This window comes from Epinephelus lanceolatus, chromosome 10, assembly GCF_041903045.1.
Source record: "Epinephelus lanceolatus isolate andai-2023 chromosome 10, ASM4190304v1, whole genome shotgun sequence".
Taxonomy (NCBI): Eukaryota; Metazoa; Chordata; class Actinopteri; order Perciformes; family Serranidae; genus Epinephelus; species Epinephelus lanceolatus.
In genome coordinates, this window is record NC_135743.1 from 13,045,122 (window position 1) to 13,064,246 (window position 19,125).

At 43.4% G+C, this 19,125-nt stretch overlaps 1 protein-coding gene across 2 annotated transcripts in view; it reads right to left on the reverse strand.

The window, feature by feature from the left end:
- Positions 1-19,125, reverse strand: part of efna4 (ephrin A4) — a 43,812-nt gene that overhangs the window by 15,658 nt on the left and 9,029 nt on the right. For both annotated transcript variants that reach the window (XM_078171573.1, XM_033639706.2), the window contains exon 2: positions 595-893. In XM_078171573.1, coding sequence (XP_078027699.1) covers positions 595-893 — 299 coding nt within the window. The remainder of the gene's footprint in view (positions 1-594; positions 894-19,125) is intronic.

Sequence of the window (19,125 nt, forward strand, 5' to 3'; positions counted from 1 at the left end):
TGGCAATGGGTGTGCTCGCGATTAATGAAGCTGCTCGTTGTTGGTTGGAGGGCAGGAACTCGATACCTCGGAGATCGCTACTGCACAGATCCTGTCCCCAAATGACATTACCAATGCAAGATGGCAGCGGCTGTATTTGAGATTTTTTGGCTTCATTTTTGTGCAGTGGGAAGAAGTGGAGACACATTGTGTATCTCTGTATACAGTCACTGATGAGTGTCAACAACCTTTGAGTAAAATGAATTTTAAATGAACCTGCATGAAAATTCAGGACCGTTTTGGTACCTGTATCAAACTAGAAGGGCACTCTACGAATGCAGACTTCTGCCAAGGCCAAATGCCCTATCACACAACATTAACACAAGCAAAAAATAATTTGTGGATATGCTCCAAAATGAAATGGGTTCTCTCCTGGCCCATGCTTCCATGAAACTCGGGCCAGTATCGTAATCCTGCTGACGAACAAACAAACCAAAAACATAACCACTTTGGTTGAGGTACATGAGACCCACTTGAATCTCTAACTAACTGAATCCCCTAGCTAAATGATCCCCAACCACCACCTCCACAGAAACACACTCATCCTCTACTCACAGCTGTAGTAGTAGTGTCGCCCTGGAAGAAACTCAAACCCCAGCGAGAACGGGGTGAACCTTTGGATCTTCTCAGAGAAGCGTACTGGTCCAAACGGAGCGTAAGGCGTGTTACACTCCCACCTCTTGATGGCCCCTCTGGTCTCTACGCAGCCCTGGAAAGAGGCCTCTCCCACCAGGTAGAGAGCCAGCGTCTCCGGCTGCTCGAGGCCATGGCTCCCCTTGTTGGGGTAATGTGGGCAGTAAATGTCCAGGTAGTCATTCAGATTTACCTGGATGGACAGATCTCCTCCTGTTAACCTGGAAAGGAGAACGACAACGACATTAATATTTCACGTAACGATTACACAGAGTAATACATGACTGAAGGGGAAAGGGAGGCGGTGATTAAGCGCAGACGGAGAGAGAAGGAAGACAGATGACAGATATTCCATAATTCCTTTGTGCCTGGAGGAATGTGGATAGTTACAGCAGATGGATTGTTCATCAATATTACACATAACGATTACACAGGGAGATAAAGCAAAGTTGTGCAGGTCTTAAAGAATGTTTTACTATCTAGTATATTGCAATAATACGACTGCACTTTACTTCTTAACCAGCAAGGGAGCGGTGTTGAGCGACAGATAGCGAGAACAACAATTCCTCATATGCTAATTAAGACCGTTGAGGAGAGTTCAGTGTAAAATAAACTCGGCTCCCTCCGCTCTCCACTCTCCCACCGCACAGCACAGATATACAAACTTATGCGGACGTGCGTGCGCATGCACAATCACGTCTTCAGTCAAGGTTGACTGGCTTTAGGCATAACAACAACTCTGGACAAGACAGCATCATTAGAACAGAAAAGCTGCATAATGCATGCTCCTTTAGACTGCAGATTCTGACTTCCTGTCAGCCGCAGTATAAAGAGTTACCCGTGTACAAACTAATATTGAGGAAGAGGGTGTGTGAGACAGATTGACGGAAGTCGATGGAGGATAAAGTCAGAGGGGCGAATTCAACATGAGGAAATCATAGGACTGTTTGAATCATAACGGCATGAAAAGACAAAGCAGGAGACAATAATTCAGAGGAGAAATGTGTGACAAAGTAATGTACAAACTAAAATGGAGGAAACTAGTGCGGAGGAAGAGGGGATGAGAGAAAGACTGAGGGAAGTCGATGTAGGACAAAGTACAAGGGGAGCACTCAAAGACAAAAGACAAAGCAGGAGACAAATGAGGAGAGAAAATTGTACAAACTAATGTGCAAATAAATATGGAGGAAACTAATGTGGATGCGAGAAAGATTGAGGTCGATGTATGAATCATAACTTCAAGAAAAGACGAAGCAGGAGACATTAAATAAGGAGAGAAAAACTAATGTACAAACTAATATGGAGTGGAGGGAGTGGGGATGCGAGAAAGATCAAGGGAAGTTGATGTAGGACAAAGTAAGAGGGGTACATTCAACATGAAGAAATCATAAGACTTCGTATGAATCATAACGGCATGAAAAGACAAAGCAGGAGACAATAAATGAGGAGAGAAATGTGTGACAAATGGAGGGAGGGAATGTGAGTGATGGAGTGACATGAGACGAGGCCTAGAGGAAGGCAGATGGAGACTGATGAAACGAGGGCTGTTGAGACAGGTTAGAGCAGAGAGCTGGAACAAAAAAGGAAACCAAGAAAGCCAAAAGAAGGAGGAAAGTTGGATGAACAGGTGAAAAAAGAAAAGTGGAGTAAAGAGGAAAAGAAAGTAAAGTGTTTTAATTAGCGACCCCAGAGAGTCTGAGTGCAGACACACAGAGAGGAGAACAACGGAGTGGAAGAAAGCGAGGAGACGGACTTTAATTGGGCTCCTCTTTGCACGGAGCGAAAAGAATGAGGGGCAGAATGTGGCTTGGGCAGAAGGTTCAGGTCCATCAGTGGGAGTCTTTATAGAGGGGTGACAGAGCGGAGGAGAGAGGAAGGGAGTGCTGGGAGTCAGTGAAGGGGAACATGGGAGGGAAAAGGAACGTGGAATGGGGAGGGGTGGATGGCGGCGGACGGCGGTTGTAGTCTCAAGTTAAGTAGGCGGACAGAGAAGAGGCCAAAAGAATAAATAAGAAGAAGAATGAGCGCGGGGAGAGGAGGAGGAGGAGGAGACAGAGCTGACGAAAAAAACTGAAATGAAACAGATAGACATGACAGGAAGCAGGAGACCGAGATGGTCCAGCAAATCTGCAGAGGATGGCAAAGATGGATGGAGCAATGAGAGGAAAAATGACAAGAGACCGGCGGAGAGAAAGGGGGGCCATATGGCACGGCGAAAAGAAAACTGAAATAGAAATCCACGTTAACTTTGAACCCGAATGTGGGCGCAACGGTGCACATTTCTGAGTGAGATAATGGAGCAGAAAAGTGTGTGTGTGTCGCGGGGATGCAGGTGAGACCCTGGAGGCAGGTCTCACCAAAAGCTGCTTCCTGCTCAATAGCTAGCGTGCAGAATTGGCGATCTATCAACGGGACAGGACACCATCGATCGGGATCCCTCGCTCAGGACACACACACGCTCCGTCTGATCAATATCCCCTCTGCGAATGTGTGTGTGTGTGTGGCCACGTCCCAATAGCTCTATTACCTGTGTGTGCTAATTACAGCCGAACAAAGGAACTTGATTGTCTGGTTAAGGGAACACAAAAGCGCATAAGCCAGTGTCATCACGCACACACACACACACGCACACGCACGCACACACACAAAGACACACACGTACTACCTGTGGTGCTTCTGAGGCTTCTCTGAGGCAGAGGAATGTTTACTTAGGTGCACCAGCTGTGGAAGTGTGTGCATGGGTGTGTGCGCGTATGTGCAATGTAATAATAGACGTGTGCTGTGTCAACATGCTGCACCCCCTGCTATACATGTCAGTCACCTCAAGGTTCTTCTGCACTGCTCAGGTCCTGTTTCCCCCTCACCCCCCCCCCCCCCCCCCCCCCAATCTGCATTCCTCCTCACCCCCTTCCTCTCCTCGATCTCCTCCCTCGTCTTTCCCCACTTCGGATGACATGCACTCATCCCCACATCTACTGCTTCACAGGTTGCACCTCCCTCCTGCTCTCCCACCTATTTCTGCCTCCTCTCTATCCTACATTACTGCCCCCCCCTTCCTCTCACAAGCCTCCAACCTGGGCTTGCGCCATATGCATGCCAGCAATTACAGAGACGGTGTGCTCTACTGATGTCAAACTGTCAGCCCTCTTTCTGTCCTCTTCCTCTCTCTGGCCCTGGTAGGCTTGGGTACGCCCTAATTACACTCAGCATCCTCCCCTCCTGCCAGCCACCATGCAGCAGAGCGGTGACAGCACAGGGGCATCATTGGAGCACCGAAGGGGCTGTGGGTGTAAAAAAGAACAGAGTGCTGGAGCAGCCTATCAGCGGGAGAATCCTCTGGAAGCTGAGGAGAGGATTGGTTTGGTCCAGTGCTGGAGCAAGAGGGGAGAGGGCACTGACACAGAAAAGCACACATACACACACACACACACACACACACACACACACGTGTATTTCAGCACGCGTGGGTGAATACACACACACACACACACACACACACGTGTTCACACATGTCAAGCACACACACAGACATGAAAGTACTTTGGTAGAATAAAACATGCTTCATCCCCCCTGCCAGAGGGTGATCGGTGACACCCTTCTGAGGACTGGTGCAAGCTCTTGGTTGATAAAGAAAACTCGCACCGAGGAGCCGAATCAAAAGTAGCACGCTGAGCTCTTCAATGGAGGACTTGAAAAGGCTACCATTTATCCTTTTTATAATTGCTGGAAATCACATTCAAAATTCCAAAATTGAACATAACCAATGTCCTCCCAATGTGTGTCCGTGTTAACACGTCCACACAGAAGCACATATGCACGTGTGTGTGTGGGAGTGTGTGTGTGCAGATATAACGAAATGCAGGGGGTTGACTGTGGCAGAGACCTTTGATCCTTTAATATGAGAGAATAATTAAAGGAGCAACAATTCCACAACACAGCTTCAGGAATACAGAGTAGATACTCGATCACGCACAGCAGCTGCGTACTATGCATACTGAATACACTTGGGCACTTAACCCATGTACTGCACATAAACATGGGGGATACAAATAGACTACTAAAATGAAAATGCTGATAACGTGCATACACTGTATGCATCCTAAATGTATACTGTAGATACTATGGTTTTAATTAACACTTTCATGCATTAAAAAGCCTGCAGTAAAAGTCTGCCGGCTCCTTGTAGTGACGGCGGGAGGCCGAAAGGCTTGGTGGAGCCTCAGTTCTTCCGTGGTCAATCACAGCAGGGTGATGGCTAAGTCTGGCCACTACGCTGACTGGGCACAGCACGCTGTGGTCAGTGTGCCTTGGCTGGGCATAGCATGACACAGCTTCAGCCTCTATGGTGGGTGCTGTAGCAACACTCATGGTGAAACTGGAGGATCTTTGGTGCTCTCTGAGGATGACTCTATGAAATGGTATTGTTTATTTCAGTTTTGGTGTACCAGATGGTTTGGGTTTAGTGCGTGATGACAGATGAGTAGATGCCAGGTGAGTCAGTCAAAAAGAATAAAACAATGTCAGCTCTGACATACTTATTGTCTTAGTAGTCTGGGTGTCACAGTTGTGTTTGTTTAAAGCATCAAGTCATGCCAGCATTTTTAACGGCTGAATTTCAAGCTGAATTAAATTCATTTAAATGGAATTGCTGTCATCGGTGGATTACTTGCTGAGATGAAGTGAATTAGTGCAAAACTTTCACACTGGGTTTAACTCGGGTGACCTTTCACACAAAAAATTCTGCTGCTAAACAACTGCAAACTGTCTCGCCACTGTTAGAACTGGAGCAGACTTTGTGCTAGACTTTTTTGTCGCCGGTCATTTTGACTGACAGGGTCATAAAAATCCGGTCATAATCTATTTTTACCGGCCATTTTAATTTTCGTTTTTAAATGATAATAAAGATATTCAAAGACATTTAGTTTTCATTTGTTCGTTTTTAATAAATCCAACAAGCAAGTTAAAAAGTGTGCATTAGTAAGGACATGAACGAAAAGATGAACAGACATCCACACACCCGTGCCATTAGGCTTCGCCCTGGACACACCGGACAGCACTAACACGTCCGGTGTGTCCAGGGCGTTATGTAGTTATGTCTGTAGGCTCGGTGACACAAAATTAAAATTCTAATGAAGTGATTATGGTATTGAAAAATGTGTTCAGTTATGCATTGTTGTGTTATTTTAAATTATAAACACGGTATTTTCTCCTCATGTTCCTCAGTGCGTGCTGTTATTTTATTTTGAAAATTGGCCGGATTCTCTCGTCTTTTCTGTGTCCAACTTCCTGTTTGGTACGATCCGCTCAATCCAGCTTGACAGAAGCGCTTGCGGCCTGTGTGGACAGTCAGATAGGTTAACATGGGCGCTGACTGAAAACTGCCTCCGCTGCTGGGCGCCGTGCCTCAGTTCCGCGTCCGGTGTGTCCAGGGCGTTATGTCAACAACGCTACATGAAGCAGATGAATGACCTTTTCTCTGCAGTGTGAAAACGGCAGCCACTTAAACCACTGGTTGTGCACTCCGCTGCCAAGTGGGCAGGGGTGGTAATTGCAACCGGTCAAAATGACCGACGGCCTTCAGATTTTCCGGTCATTGTTGTAAAAAAAAAAAAACGGTCAGTGACCGAGAATATCCGGTTAACGCGACCCCTGAACTGGAGTCACATTAGCTTTGTTCCACTCTGCTTTGCCAGACTTTAAACTGTTCCATAAACTGTATAGTTTGTACTTTTTTGATGGTATAAATGTGTTATTTGAACATTTTTTTTTACCTAAGTTGGACTACTTTCTGCAGTGGACATCCATGGACAACTGCAGATGCACGAGGTTTCATTCATACTACATTTGAGGGTCCGTGTTGATCTGGCGTTTTATGCATGCACATTTCCCGATCCACACTCCATGCCAGTTGTCCCGGCAGTCTCTGTATTCCTTTAAAGCCAAATTCTACATATGTGGGTAATGGTGGATCTCCTTGCACAACCTCTCTCCAAATAAACCTCCAAAATTAGATATATGAAAGGTGCATACACCACCAACTGGATAGTAGTGTGGAACAAGCAATTATATGTTGCAACTGGAGCATGCATAGTCGGCGTGTGTAGTCTGCATAGCCACAAATTTTGTGCTGCAAGTGGACATCCACCAAGGGGTCATGCAGACACGGAAAGAATGATGCTGGCTTGATTGTCTGTTAGCAACCCAGCTAGCTCGAGTGACTATTGTAGCTGGCTAGTGCTAGCATGTCACCTCACCAGCTTAAGTAGCTAGTCAACCAGCCCTGCTCACTATGTCACCACCCTTCCCCACTAATTATTTCTGCTGTGACACTTTCTGGTGACATCTGGGTGCTAAATCATAAAGAACTGCATGCAAACATTTCTCAACACTGGTTTGACTAGAGAGGGACTGAGAAAAACTTTACACATGAAGGAAGAACATTTCTCACATGCGAGCACGCCTGAACACCAGTGTTTTGATGTTGGGCAGGTGAATAAGACCAGACTTTGGGTGCCTTTCATGGTAAAACAGTGCTGTACAGTGGAGAATAATTGATGGAAAAGATGAGAGAAGTTTATGACAAAAGCAGCCCAAAGACAGTGCAGGAGGAAAAGAGGAAACAAAGCACCACAAAAGAGAGAGAACATTCTTTCCTTCAGGTTTCCAAAGCGTCTGTGACCTTTTGCTCCACAGGCTATCCTATCTTCAGAGGAAGAGGGAAAAGGCATCTTACACCTGTACTGCTTCACCCAAGAGTCACGAAGTAAGTGGGAAAGACAGAAACTACGTCTTCTCGATACTGCACTATTTCCAGGAATTTGCATGCCTCAAACCTTGTTGCACTTCATTTCCTCTCTCCTGCTCGTTCTTTTCTCTGCGCGGATGTAGAATCAGGACCCCCCCCCCCCCCCCCACCCCCCCCCCCACCCCCCCTTCAATCCCCTTCTATGAGCTATGCCCCCCCTCCGTGCCAGCACAAAGCCATGCTGTGTCCAGAGCTCAAACACCAATGTTGTGTCTAACCTGGTGCTTACTCCCTTCAACGCGCACAAACAAGGACTTCACCCCCCACCACTGACCATCTGGGGCCCCCCACCACCCCGCCTGCCCGGCTGGCCGAGAAATCCCTTTACCACCCCCCCCTCCAACCTCACGCCCTCAACACTCTGCAGACCCCGCCTCTTTGGATTGTCAGTGTCATCAAACTGTGGCCAAAGACGGCGATCAACCACTCCTCACCGAGAGGGAAGAGGGACTTAAGGGGAACAAGCTGTTGCTCTTATCTGCTCTTTCCTGTTTGCTATGCCTGTGTGAGTGTGTGTGTATAAGTGTGTGTGCTTCCTTCAAGGTCAGCAGGAAGTGTATCTCCCCTCTACACCAGACCTTTTGCCTTCTTTTCTATGACTCCTAATCTCCAAATGTGGTCGGTATGTGAACTTCCCTCCTCCTTTTTCCCCTCTTCCATCTCCATTCACTTAAGTGTGTAGTTTTTCTTCACATTAGGCCTCATTCACGAACAGCGCATACACACACATGTGTACTTTACCCGTGTGTAAGAATGTGGGGGTTTCATCAATATTTTCTCATCTAAATTTGTTTGCACACTCCAAACAAATTTAGGGCTGAAATTGGACATGTATAAAAGGTATGTAAAAGATTCTGATTAAGCTCCAAGCAGCTGTTAGGATGGCATATCTCGCCTTGCTGGAAGATGCTGCAGCCACGCCTTTAGGAGAGAGCACTTCTTCAGAGACCGACATAACATGTTTGAAGAGAGTGACAAATGGCTGATCAGCTGTTTCCGACTGCCAAGACATTCAATAATTTGCGCTTTGAGACAACTTAACTGCTTTCTCAATGATAAACCTCTCGGCAAACGTATTTCCTTATATAGAGAAATGGGTCCATGGCAGTATGCTGATTGCAAATAGCGAGCATGTGCCTGTCACCTTAGAGTGAGTCTGATTCACTGACATACTCATGCCGGTAAGAACAAAATTGGCTGGTGTGCACATGTCATGAATCAAACAGTAATTTTAGGTATCACGGTTTTACGGTATATCAGGGTATTTAAAAATTTCAAAGGTACGGTTTTGGATAATGTCAAAAATACAGATGCTACTCTTTCTATTAAACTGATACGGAGATGCTGTATTGAGGCAATGTAGTGCGCGGCATGTTCCACCAGAGGGCAGTCTCTAGGGGTGGGACAGGCAGCTGAGCTGGGATAAATGGTAACTGCGAGTGGTGGGGATAACGTTTGGCAGCATCACCCCATATAACTTTATCTTGAGATGAATTCTATGGCTCAGAAGAGTGGGTCATCCACTAATCAAAAGATCAGCAGTTCGATCCCCAGCTTCTCCAGTCTGTGTTGAAGTATCCTTGAGCAAGATACTGAACCCAAATTGCTCCCGATGGCTGTTCCATCAATGTGTGTTAAAACTGAGTAGCAGGTGGCACCTTGTATGTTAGCCTCGGCCACCAGTGTGTGAACGTGTGTGAATGGGTGAATGTGACTCGTAGTGTAAAAGCACTTTGAGTGGTCGGAAGACTTTAAAAGTGCAGGCTACATGATTTTATTAAACACATCATATCCTTTCAGCCCACTGATGTATTGGTATCAGCCATGGCAACAAGTGTAATCTGGTTTTTCAGCAAGAAAGGCATTTATTCCAATCTATTCCATATTCTATGGGTCATAAGTCTTTAAACCAGGCAAGACTTGTCTGAGTAGGCCAATTGCATATTAGAAACACACCACTGTAAGCTACATAATTACAAACTGCACACGCTACAATAACTTCTATCACCAGTAGCTCAGCTTTTCATATTTAACCATCATACTGTCATACATTGTTTATCCCTTTGAAATGCCATAAAAAGATATGAAATAATAGATACCGCCTAAGCCTATCGTTTACACTTATTTTGTAGGAACATTTCTACACACATATTAGTAAATGGGGTCCATTGTATTGATATGCATTGCGATCTGGGTGGCTTATGACCTCTGTGAAACAATTTCCTGGGGATGCCCTGCGCTATCAGACATACCTGATGCCTCTGCCCTTATAAGGCTAGAAGAATAGGAGCACAAGTGCACAGCAAAGCATCACATAACAATATGAATTTTGTGCATAAGCGTTGGCGACTATGGCTGTGAGTATGTCTTATAGCCTAGATGAAGTGATTGGTTGCACCTTTCGTGCCCTGCAGCCTCCATTAAATGACCAGGAGGCACCGGGCATTCAAACTGTGTGGATCAGCAGGCTGCCTCCACAAACACACACACCTGCTGCTTCAGGCCCTGAGGGATTCTCAGCCCCAGGTTAAAGACAGACCCTATTTTCTGCCTGTTACGGCATAGGTCCCTCTGTGCATGTGTGTGTATGTGTGTCCATTCTGTGGGACTCAGCAGCACAACAGGATGTATAGCTACGGCCGTCGAGAGCTGAGGAAAATTGCATGATTCGGGCCCACAGGACCCATCAGTATGGAAACCAATCCATCGGAACCATTTTGATACGGCTGCAGGTCTGCAGAAGCCATCATCCCCCTTTGTGGCAGAGCTCTGTCATGCATAGGCACTGCTCTCCATGTGTGGTCTACTCTGATCCTAAAATAAGCTTTCCAGCGACTTTTCTGGGAGGTATGAAATTACTGTCCACAATATAAATGGACAAGAGTGAAGCCTCGCAGTCTATGGCTCGTTTTTTCCCCTTTTGCCCAAAAAACACACTGCAAATGTTGCCTCACTATGCCCACCAGCACGGTGGCAGCTCTAAGTGTTCCGACCTGACTCTCTCACCTGCTCCGCATGTGAGGTGGCCAAACTTGTAAGAGGAGCGTGAGGGGAGAAAAGGGCACGAAAAAGAAGAGTTTCAGCTCGCACGCAGAGAGGAGTGATGAGGAAAAGTGTGCGGCAAAAGAATTGCGCATGGGCGAGAGCGGAGTGCACGTACGGTGAGGGGCGTGCGAGGGGGTAAATAAGGTCAGACGTGCCGTTGCCAGGACAACAACCAATCCGGAGCTGGGATTGGTGCCAAGCCAATGCCCCACCCATCCATCCTTCGCTCCATCCGTCTTTTTTTTCCCCCTGCATCCTTCAGTCGGACAGCCTAAACCTCAGAGTAATGAGTGCTCTCCATGTTTCTGCAGTCTAAATGGAGCTGCAGAGTAAATACAGGGCTGATCTGTACAGGTGCCAGCCTGGGATACATGGACCTGAATATAGCTACAGTACCTCACCGCTCAGACACTGACAGGACGAACTGTCGGGGGGTGGGGGAGGGAGGAAGGCAGTGACAGCGATGATGGGTGGACACAAAAAGCCATGATTCAAACTGTTTATAAAATCTATCAAAGTGTATTGCTACAAAGTGGCAGCTGGGCTGATCCACTTTGTCAACATCATTTTTCTCATGTTTATGTACTAACTTTGCTGTTTGGGGCCCTTCAGCTTTGCACACAGTGTCAAAGCAGATACATCGAGCTAAATAAAGGGTGTCGACAAATTAATGTTAACACTGAAGTAAATAACCGAGGTCGGACATATAGGATTCATGCAAATGTAACAGGTGGTGTGTGGCAGAGGGGGAAGTGGGTGATGTTTTTTCTTTCCTCCTATTGATTCTAAAAGGTTATATTAAAAACACTGATAACAAAAACTGACAAGAGTGTTTGTCAAGCGGCTTTATACTGTGGACGTCAATCATACTACATCTGTTGGTCTTAAGCTGAAACAAGTAAATGATTGACAGAAAAAAAGCAAAAATGCCAAATATGTAAAGATGAGCAGCTTTTCTCTGCTTTATATCAGTATAGATTGAATATCTTTGGGATTTTAGTTGATAAAATGTCAATATAATTAAATCATAAAAACTATAAAGATGTCGCAACGGGCTCTGGGAAATTTTTCACCATTTTCTGACATTTTCATACACTTAACAATTAACTGGATAAGCAGATTAAAGCTACAGTTGGTGGCTTTTATGATTATGTCATATTTGCTGAAACTCACTATATTCTGAAAGAAGTCATGAGACAGTCAGTGAAAAAGATCATGTCCCTCCTCCTCCTCTTCTCACTGCTTCTAATGGTATTTGCTAGATTCTACTTCGGCTCATTGAATACAACCAATCAGAGCCGAGGAGTCTCTAACGCAGCTGTCAATCACAGCTTGTGAATTGCTGTCAAACTGTGATTACATATGAATCAAGATCCTGTTACTGCATTGCCTGTTTCTCCCCTCAAATGCTTTGCAAAACATATTTTAGTGTACTGTTTAGCTGTAAACTAAGAAAGTTTGTGACCCAGCCGCCACTTTGTAAATAGACGACCAAAATACCAAGCACCACCCACTGATTGGACCAACTTACAGGTATCAACTACAGCTTTAATTAGTAAAAAATGGCAGTCAGTTGCAACCCTAACTTGTTCATTTTTCTCTGGTTCTCTTCTAAGAGCAGCTTGTCCGTCTCTCTGTACGCTGTTGTGAATTTTGAGTTTTTGTTTCCCCTTTGAATCACAAAAAAGATTTCTTTTAATTGTTTTATGAAGTTGGGAAAAGATGATATGACCAATTTGCAGCTGTCACTTTACAAACTCACACTAGAGTGTGGCTTGCCAGACTTCTTTTATACACAACAAATGCTGCTAATTGGCATTCAACCAAATACGACCCATCTCTGTACAAGCGTTTGTAATTAGGATACATCAGTAAAGTGCTTGTCCATGAGACAAATAATACACCACACAATAAACAATTTTATATAGCACTTTCTAGTTTTGTCTTGATTTATTTTAAAAAAGTTATTGTGTGTTTTTATCCCTTGTTTTTCCAGGATCCCCTCATCTATTATATTAACTATACTTAACTACACTTATCTGTGCCGCAGGTCTTTCAGTGAGGCCCACCTGTGTAAGTGGGTTAAGGAGGACATGCGAGCAACATCCCTTAAAACATGTAGCCTACACACACTTACTCAGATACACTCTTTACTATAGTGAAAAGGGCGCTCGCAAAGCAAATACACTCGGCCAATAAATCAGACCTGGCTTTGAGAATCCATCATTTACTAAGTGGGTCACACTTCTGATGCTGTAGACACTCTTTCTTTCTTTCCCATTCTTGCACTCTGCTTTTGTAGTTCTCCATGATGTGAAGGTCAATGCTGGATAGGCAACGTATAGACTGTTAATCCCAGGTGTGCATTCCCCTCCCGCTTTCCCTCTGTGTCTGATTATTTGCTGGTTGTTAGTGGAGGAATGGCCAGTTAGAGAGCTGGAGCTATCCTTCAGTCAGTCAGACTCACACACACACACACACACACACAGTTAAGACATGTCAAGGAAACCTGTCCTCCTAATACAGCCAACAGGCCTGAATAATTTAAAGAGAGAGATGGAGAGGAAAGGAGAAGATGGAGAGAAAGAGATTGGAGAGGCAAAAGAGTTAAGGAGTAAATAGAGTAAGCTGGCCGCTTCCCGTCCCTCTGACTCCTGGTGAACTTATTTAAAAACTTCTATACTTGGTTTCACTCCCATCTGCTTTCTTTCACCCCATCCTCAGCAGGTCTCATTTCCTCCCCCTGCCAGCGTGCCTACACCTTCTCGTCCGCTCTTCCCTCCATTGCTTCTTCCACCACCATTTCACCCACTTCGCCCTCCCCACCCTCCCCTCTCCGTCTTTCTCTCTGTTTATCTAAGCACTTTCACGGTCACTGCTTTGGAATCCCAGGAGTCTAAACTGGCCCCCCCTCTCCCTCCCTCGCAGCCGATCCATGCTTCTCTCTCCCTCTCCATCTTTCTCCGTCACAACCGTTAAGATTCATATCGCTCTATGCGTCGGGGGTATGGAAGGTCCCCCTTATTCCCCCTCAAGGCAGCCAGCTTTGTCCTGTTCTAGTCACGCACAGCCAGCCACCCAGCCGCCCACCCCAGCCCTCACACACACGAACACATATTCGCACCAGAGGTCCAGCATGTACAGTGATGTCTCACACCAATCAGCTCAAAGGAGACTAAAAAAAATTATTATTATTATCCATCCATTTGGCTTCAAGGCTTCTGAATGTGCGTTATTTATAAACTTAATACAGCATATTCAGCTCTCGTACATTAGCTTATCCATTGCTTTGCAGCGTGTGAAATTAAATTCATGCTTTTAACATTTGGGCTGATATAACTGGATGCCATTCTCTGCCTCAAGGCCGGATGCCCCTGAATTTCTTAGAAAGGCCAGTCGAGTTCCACAACACTGATGAAGGGTTTAGACACAATAAGAAGGAAGGAGAGGGGGGGTTGGATTTAGGAGCATAAGGGAAGGAAGTGGCGAGGGTCAACAGGAGAGGCGCAGACGGCAGCCTGACATAGTGCTAACAACAGCCTGATGCAGGACTGGGATTAACTGATTTATCTGGGATTAAAAATGACTGGTTGCAACTTGAAGTACAGAACCACAATCACCCAAAATTACAACTTGACACACACGAGGTACAGAGCCACAGAGTGTGGTAAAAAGTACTGGGGTGTATGGCCTAGAAATATATCACAATATTTTTAGGCATATCGCAACACAAGATATATATCTTGATATCTTGAAATCTCCTCCTAATTTGGACTAAAATACTAAACTACTGAATAAACTACTGTTACAATAAAGTTTATCAAAAAATACTACTGGTACTGGTACACAAATTACTGTGATAATAAAGGTAAAGTACTGTTAAGTTAAATAAAGTATTGTTAAAATAAAGTCAAATAAAGGACTGTAACAATAAAGTAAAATAAAGTACTGTTATAATAAAGTTAAATAAAGTACTGTTTTCATAAAGTTATATGAATACTGTTATAAGAAAGTTAAGCACTGTCATAATGAACTTAAATTAAGTACTGTTAAGATGAAGTTAAATAAAGTACTGTTACAAAACATTTAAACTCTTGTTCTAATAAAGTCATTTAAACTCTTGTTTTAATAAAGTTAAATGAAGTACTGTAATAATAAAGTTAAATAAAGTACTATTATGATGAAGTTAAATAAAGTACAGTTACAATACATTTAAACTCTTGTCTTAATAAAGTTAAATAAAGCTGTTATAATAAAGTTGAGTAAAGTACTGTTATAATAAAGTTAAATAAAGTACTGTAATAATAAAGTTAAATAAAGTACTTTAATAATAAAGTTAAATAAAGTACTATTATGATGAAGTTAAATAAAGTACAGTTACAATACATTTAAACTCTTGTCTTAATAAAGTTAAATAAAGTACTTTAATAATAAAGTTAAATAAAGTACTATTATGATGAAGTTAAATAAAGTACAGTTACAATACATTTAAACTCTTGTCTTAATAAAGTTAAATAAAGCTGTTATAATAAAGTTGAGTAAAGTACTGTTATAATAAAGTTAAATAAAGTACTGTAATAATAAAGTTAAATAAAGTACTTTAATAATAAAGTTAAATAAAGTACTATTATGATGAAGTTAAATAAAGTACAGTTACAATACATTTAAACTCTTGTCTTAATAAAGTTAAATAAAGCTGTTATAATAAAGTTGAGTAAAGTACTGTTATAATAAAGTTAAATAAAGTACTGTGATAATAAAGTTAAATAAAGTACTTTAATAATAAAGTTAAATAAAGTACTGTTTTAATAAAGTTAAAGTACTTTTATGATGAATTTAAATAAAGTGCTGTTATGATAAAGTTAAATGAAGTACTGTTGTAATAAGGCGTGTGTGATGTATCATGTTTGTTAGTCTTTGTTTTTCTTTTTGTGTTTGTGAGAGATAAGGAGCCATCGGAGAGTTGAGAGAACCAAAACACCAAAGCCAGTCCCCTCCCAGTGGATGAAAAAAACCAACCAAAAAAAAAAAAAAAAAAAAACATGACAGTGTACACTCGATGCCCATGATAGTCATTTAATACAACCCATGGGGAACCAGCCCCGATACAATGAATATTATCAATGTATCGATTATACTCAATATATCGCCCACTCCAAGGTGAGGGTTTTTTCTCCATGGTAACACAAAGTCCACTGTAAATCAGCTGCAAAGTAAGCAAATACCACAAAAAACCCCAACTTGTTTGGGTATTCAGTATCTACCTTTGATGAAGAATACCGTTCCGAACAATTTTCCGTCCTGAAAGGAAATCCATCAGGGAACCTCCTTATATGTAAAAAAATGTAGTGAGTAAGGGATTTTCTAACTTTCATGACTAGGCATTTGTCACCCGGGTGTATTTTTGGGAGAACACACAGATTAATTCCACAATCATAAACACGCAGCGTCCGCTCCAGTGTTTTGAGAAGCGCGCTGCGTACAAGAACTCCATTTCCAGCTGAATAGGAGAGCAATGAGATTCATGAGTTCTCCTGCTACAAGGCCACAGCTATGGAGATTTGGGACAAGGCTATTTCCCCCCCCCCCTTCTGCCATTCAGCACAACATTACCACCACTCCTCTGGATGCTCTCCGACTGTGAATTACAGCCATCTGATCATTTCTGATGAATATAACAAAACATATTTTTGGACAGCGACAGAGAGCAATTCATCAGAAAAATGACAGTTTGTATAAAAAATATGTAAAAAAAATAAACACAAGTTAATCGACTTAGCCCCCAAGATTTACTGTTTGTACAGTACGTCAAGTATGCAACTCCCTATTCTGCATACTAACGTGTCAGCAGCCTGTCAGCGTTGTAGATGGTACCTTAGCGTCCCACAAAAGCAATAACACATGCACCACACTGCACTCATCTAGCTGCACAACTGCAGGTTGATCAAAGAACTAATTCTGGAAGAAAAAAAAAAACAGTCCACATTCCTTGAACTCATAAATAAAAGATTTGATTGGAACAAAATGTTGAAGAAAAAAAAAAGAGAGGAGGAAGGGCAGAGAGAAAGAATAAGGAAGCAGAGAGAAGAAAATAGCAGTCGGAGTACCAGGAGACAGGGATCAAGCTGCGCATTACTGCACACCCGGAGATCATGTGGTACTGGTTATTGCTACAAAAATAACACATCCAAATACGCTGGCACGCACGCACACAAAAACCATATCTCATCATTGTACTGTAAGCCTCAGAAAATCTCAGCGCAGGCTTGTTTGAATTATGATACCACATTCCATTCATAGTTTGTCCTTTTTTTCCAGGTATAGAGGTTCTACTGTGATTTTACAACATGCATACCATATGTGATATGCTTAGTCAACACACACACATACACACACCAGAAAGCAGTGTCAGTTCTAAATGGGGTGTGATTCCTACTCGGGTTCTCCCCAGAGTCTGAGCAGCCGTGTGTGTGCGTGTGTGTGCAGGCAAGGCGATGGTACTACTGGTGGTGTGTCTCTGTACCACACCTGTACACAAGCCTGCGTCACCAAGAGTGTGTGTGAGCCTCTGTGTGTGTGTTGGGGCGGAGGGAGGGAAGAGGAAGAGGAGGGGGGGGGGGGTTGCTCCTCACGCCTGCTTGTGACAGTGATAGTAATACCTGCTGACATCCTTTCTTCCCTCTCTCCCTCTCTCCTCTCTCACCTCATCCCTCCGCCCCTGGGGGCCTTCCTGAGCTGTTTTGGGAGTTGAAATCTGTTGACTCTTTCCCTACCATCCTCTCCTTTAACGCATTCTCCATCCGTCGCTCCCTCCACTGCAGGTCTAATGTTTTTACAATCTCTGGGGGCTGACGAGAAAAAGGAAGCAGAGAGGGAGTGTGTATATTCATATGTGGTGCGTGTGTGTGTGTGGCAGCCCAAAAAGAAACAGAGAAGAGGAATGTTTGTGTTTCACATCACTGGGGGCTGGAAAGTAGGCTGTGCTGCCATACTTCAGGGAGGCAATGGCAAAATAATATTAGTTTTTGTTCCACCATGGAAAAGTCTCCCAAAAATCATACAGCAGATTCAAAATATCTTCACATATGTCATGTGATCCGTCTCCTCTGGAAATCACAAAGCACAGGATGAAAGGTGTTTTTTAGGAACTGGGAATATAGCTGACAAAAAGTGTTACTTGAAGCTCTTTTTTTCATAAGAGAAGGTAATTCTGATAAGCAGAATCATTTCTACAAAAAAGTTATACACCCCCTAAACACACACTCACACAAGCTCACACCCCTTCAAGTATTTTTATCTAAGTGCCTCTTTGTTGTTGTCTTGATAAAGTGGAGTGGAGCTGTGCTTTCTACTAGGTTTATGAGTCCATAAAGTTTGTTCTGGTGTGAAGGCGGCCGCTCCTATCTGTCCTCTACGGCTTCTGGATGCACACCATCTCACTTAAGACTGTACTGCAGTGAGCACGTGACATGGCAACCTATGTGCTAGCTCACAAAACAGGCTGAACAGGGCACACGATTGGTAAATGTTACTCAATAAATAAAGACCGATAAGCAACGTGTAGGAAGCACTGGGTGAGGATTCTTGTAAAGTATGCTCTGCTTTTTACTATTTAAAGGAAGACTTCACCCACAACATAACCATTTGTATATCAGTTACTCATCATGTGTTACCTTGAATTTGTGGCAAACACTTTGTTTTTCTCGCATGCCTCCATGGTGAAAGAATGATCCAAAAAAAAGCTGACATTCCTCATGAATTGAAGTAATTGGGGTCCACATTTAACAACAGCAAAACTGTATCTTGTGGAGGCTACTTTTCTGTCTGTGACTGATTATGGCGACATATTTTTTATGCATGCAACCTCCTCCATTTTATGTAGCCTTGATTCAGTACACCATGCACCGCTACGTTTTATTACAAATGCAAAGTCCCTTACTCATCACTGCATTGTTTATGATTTAGTGGGTTGGGCAGACAACAGCACTGGCATATTTTCATCTATAAAGCAATATTAGGCAAACTTCCAGCCTACCTCTGCTCCCTTCTGTGTGTCAGCTCTGGTCGTTACCAGCTACACCCCTCCAAATGTTTTTTGTTTTTTTTTTATGGCGTGCCCCAGGTTTTAACAGATCTGGGGAAAACTGCATTTTCCCACTATGCACTATGGGCATGGAATACTCTTCGGGTATCATAAAGAATGTGGTGACAGAGACATGTGCTTGTTTTTCTTGAGAGGCCACTATGTTTGAATAGTTTTTGTTTTACTGTGGATTTTTGTATTATATGTTGTATTTGTTGTATTTTAAATGTGTTTTGATTGGCTGCTACCTTTCAATCTCATGGGGACAATATAATCCAAGCCTCATTTATCCAGTTGTACGTTCAGCACTTCCCAAACACATGCACTTTCGCTAAAATGTTACTATCTTAAACTCTTCAGCCTAACATTTTAGTGAAAATGCATGTGTTCGAGAAGTACTGAGCGAGCGTACAACTAGATAAATGAGACTTAAATATACTGCAAGAGTTATGTGAGTGCTTGTAAACATGTCTGATAAAGTTTTGTTACTAAACGTGCCCCACTTTCACTTCAGTTCATG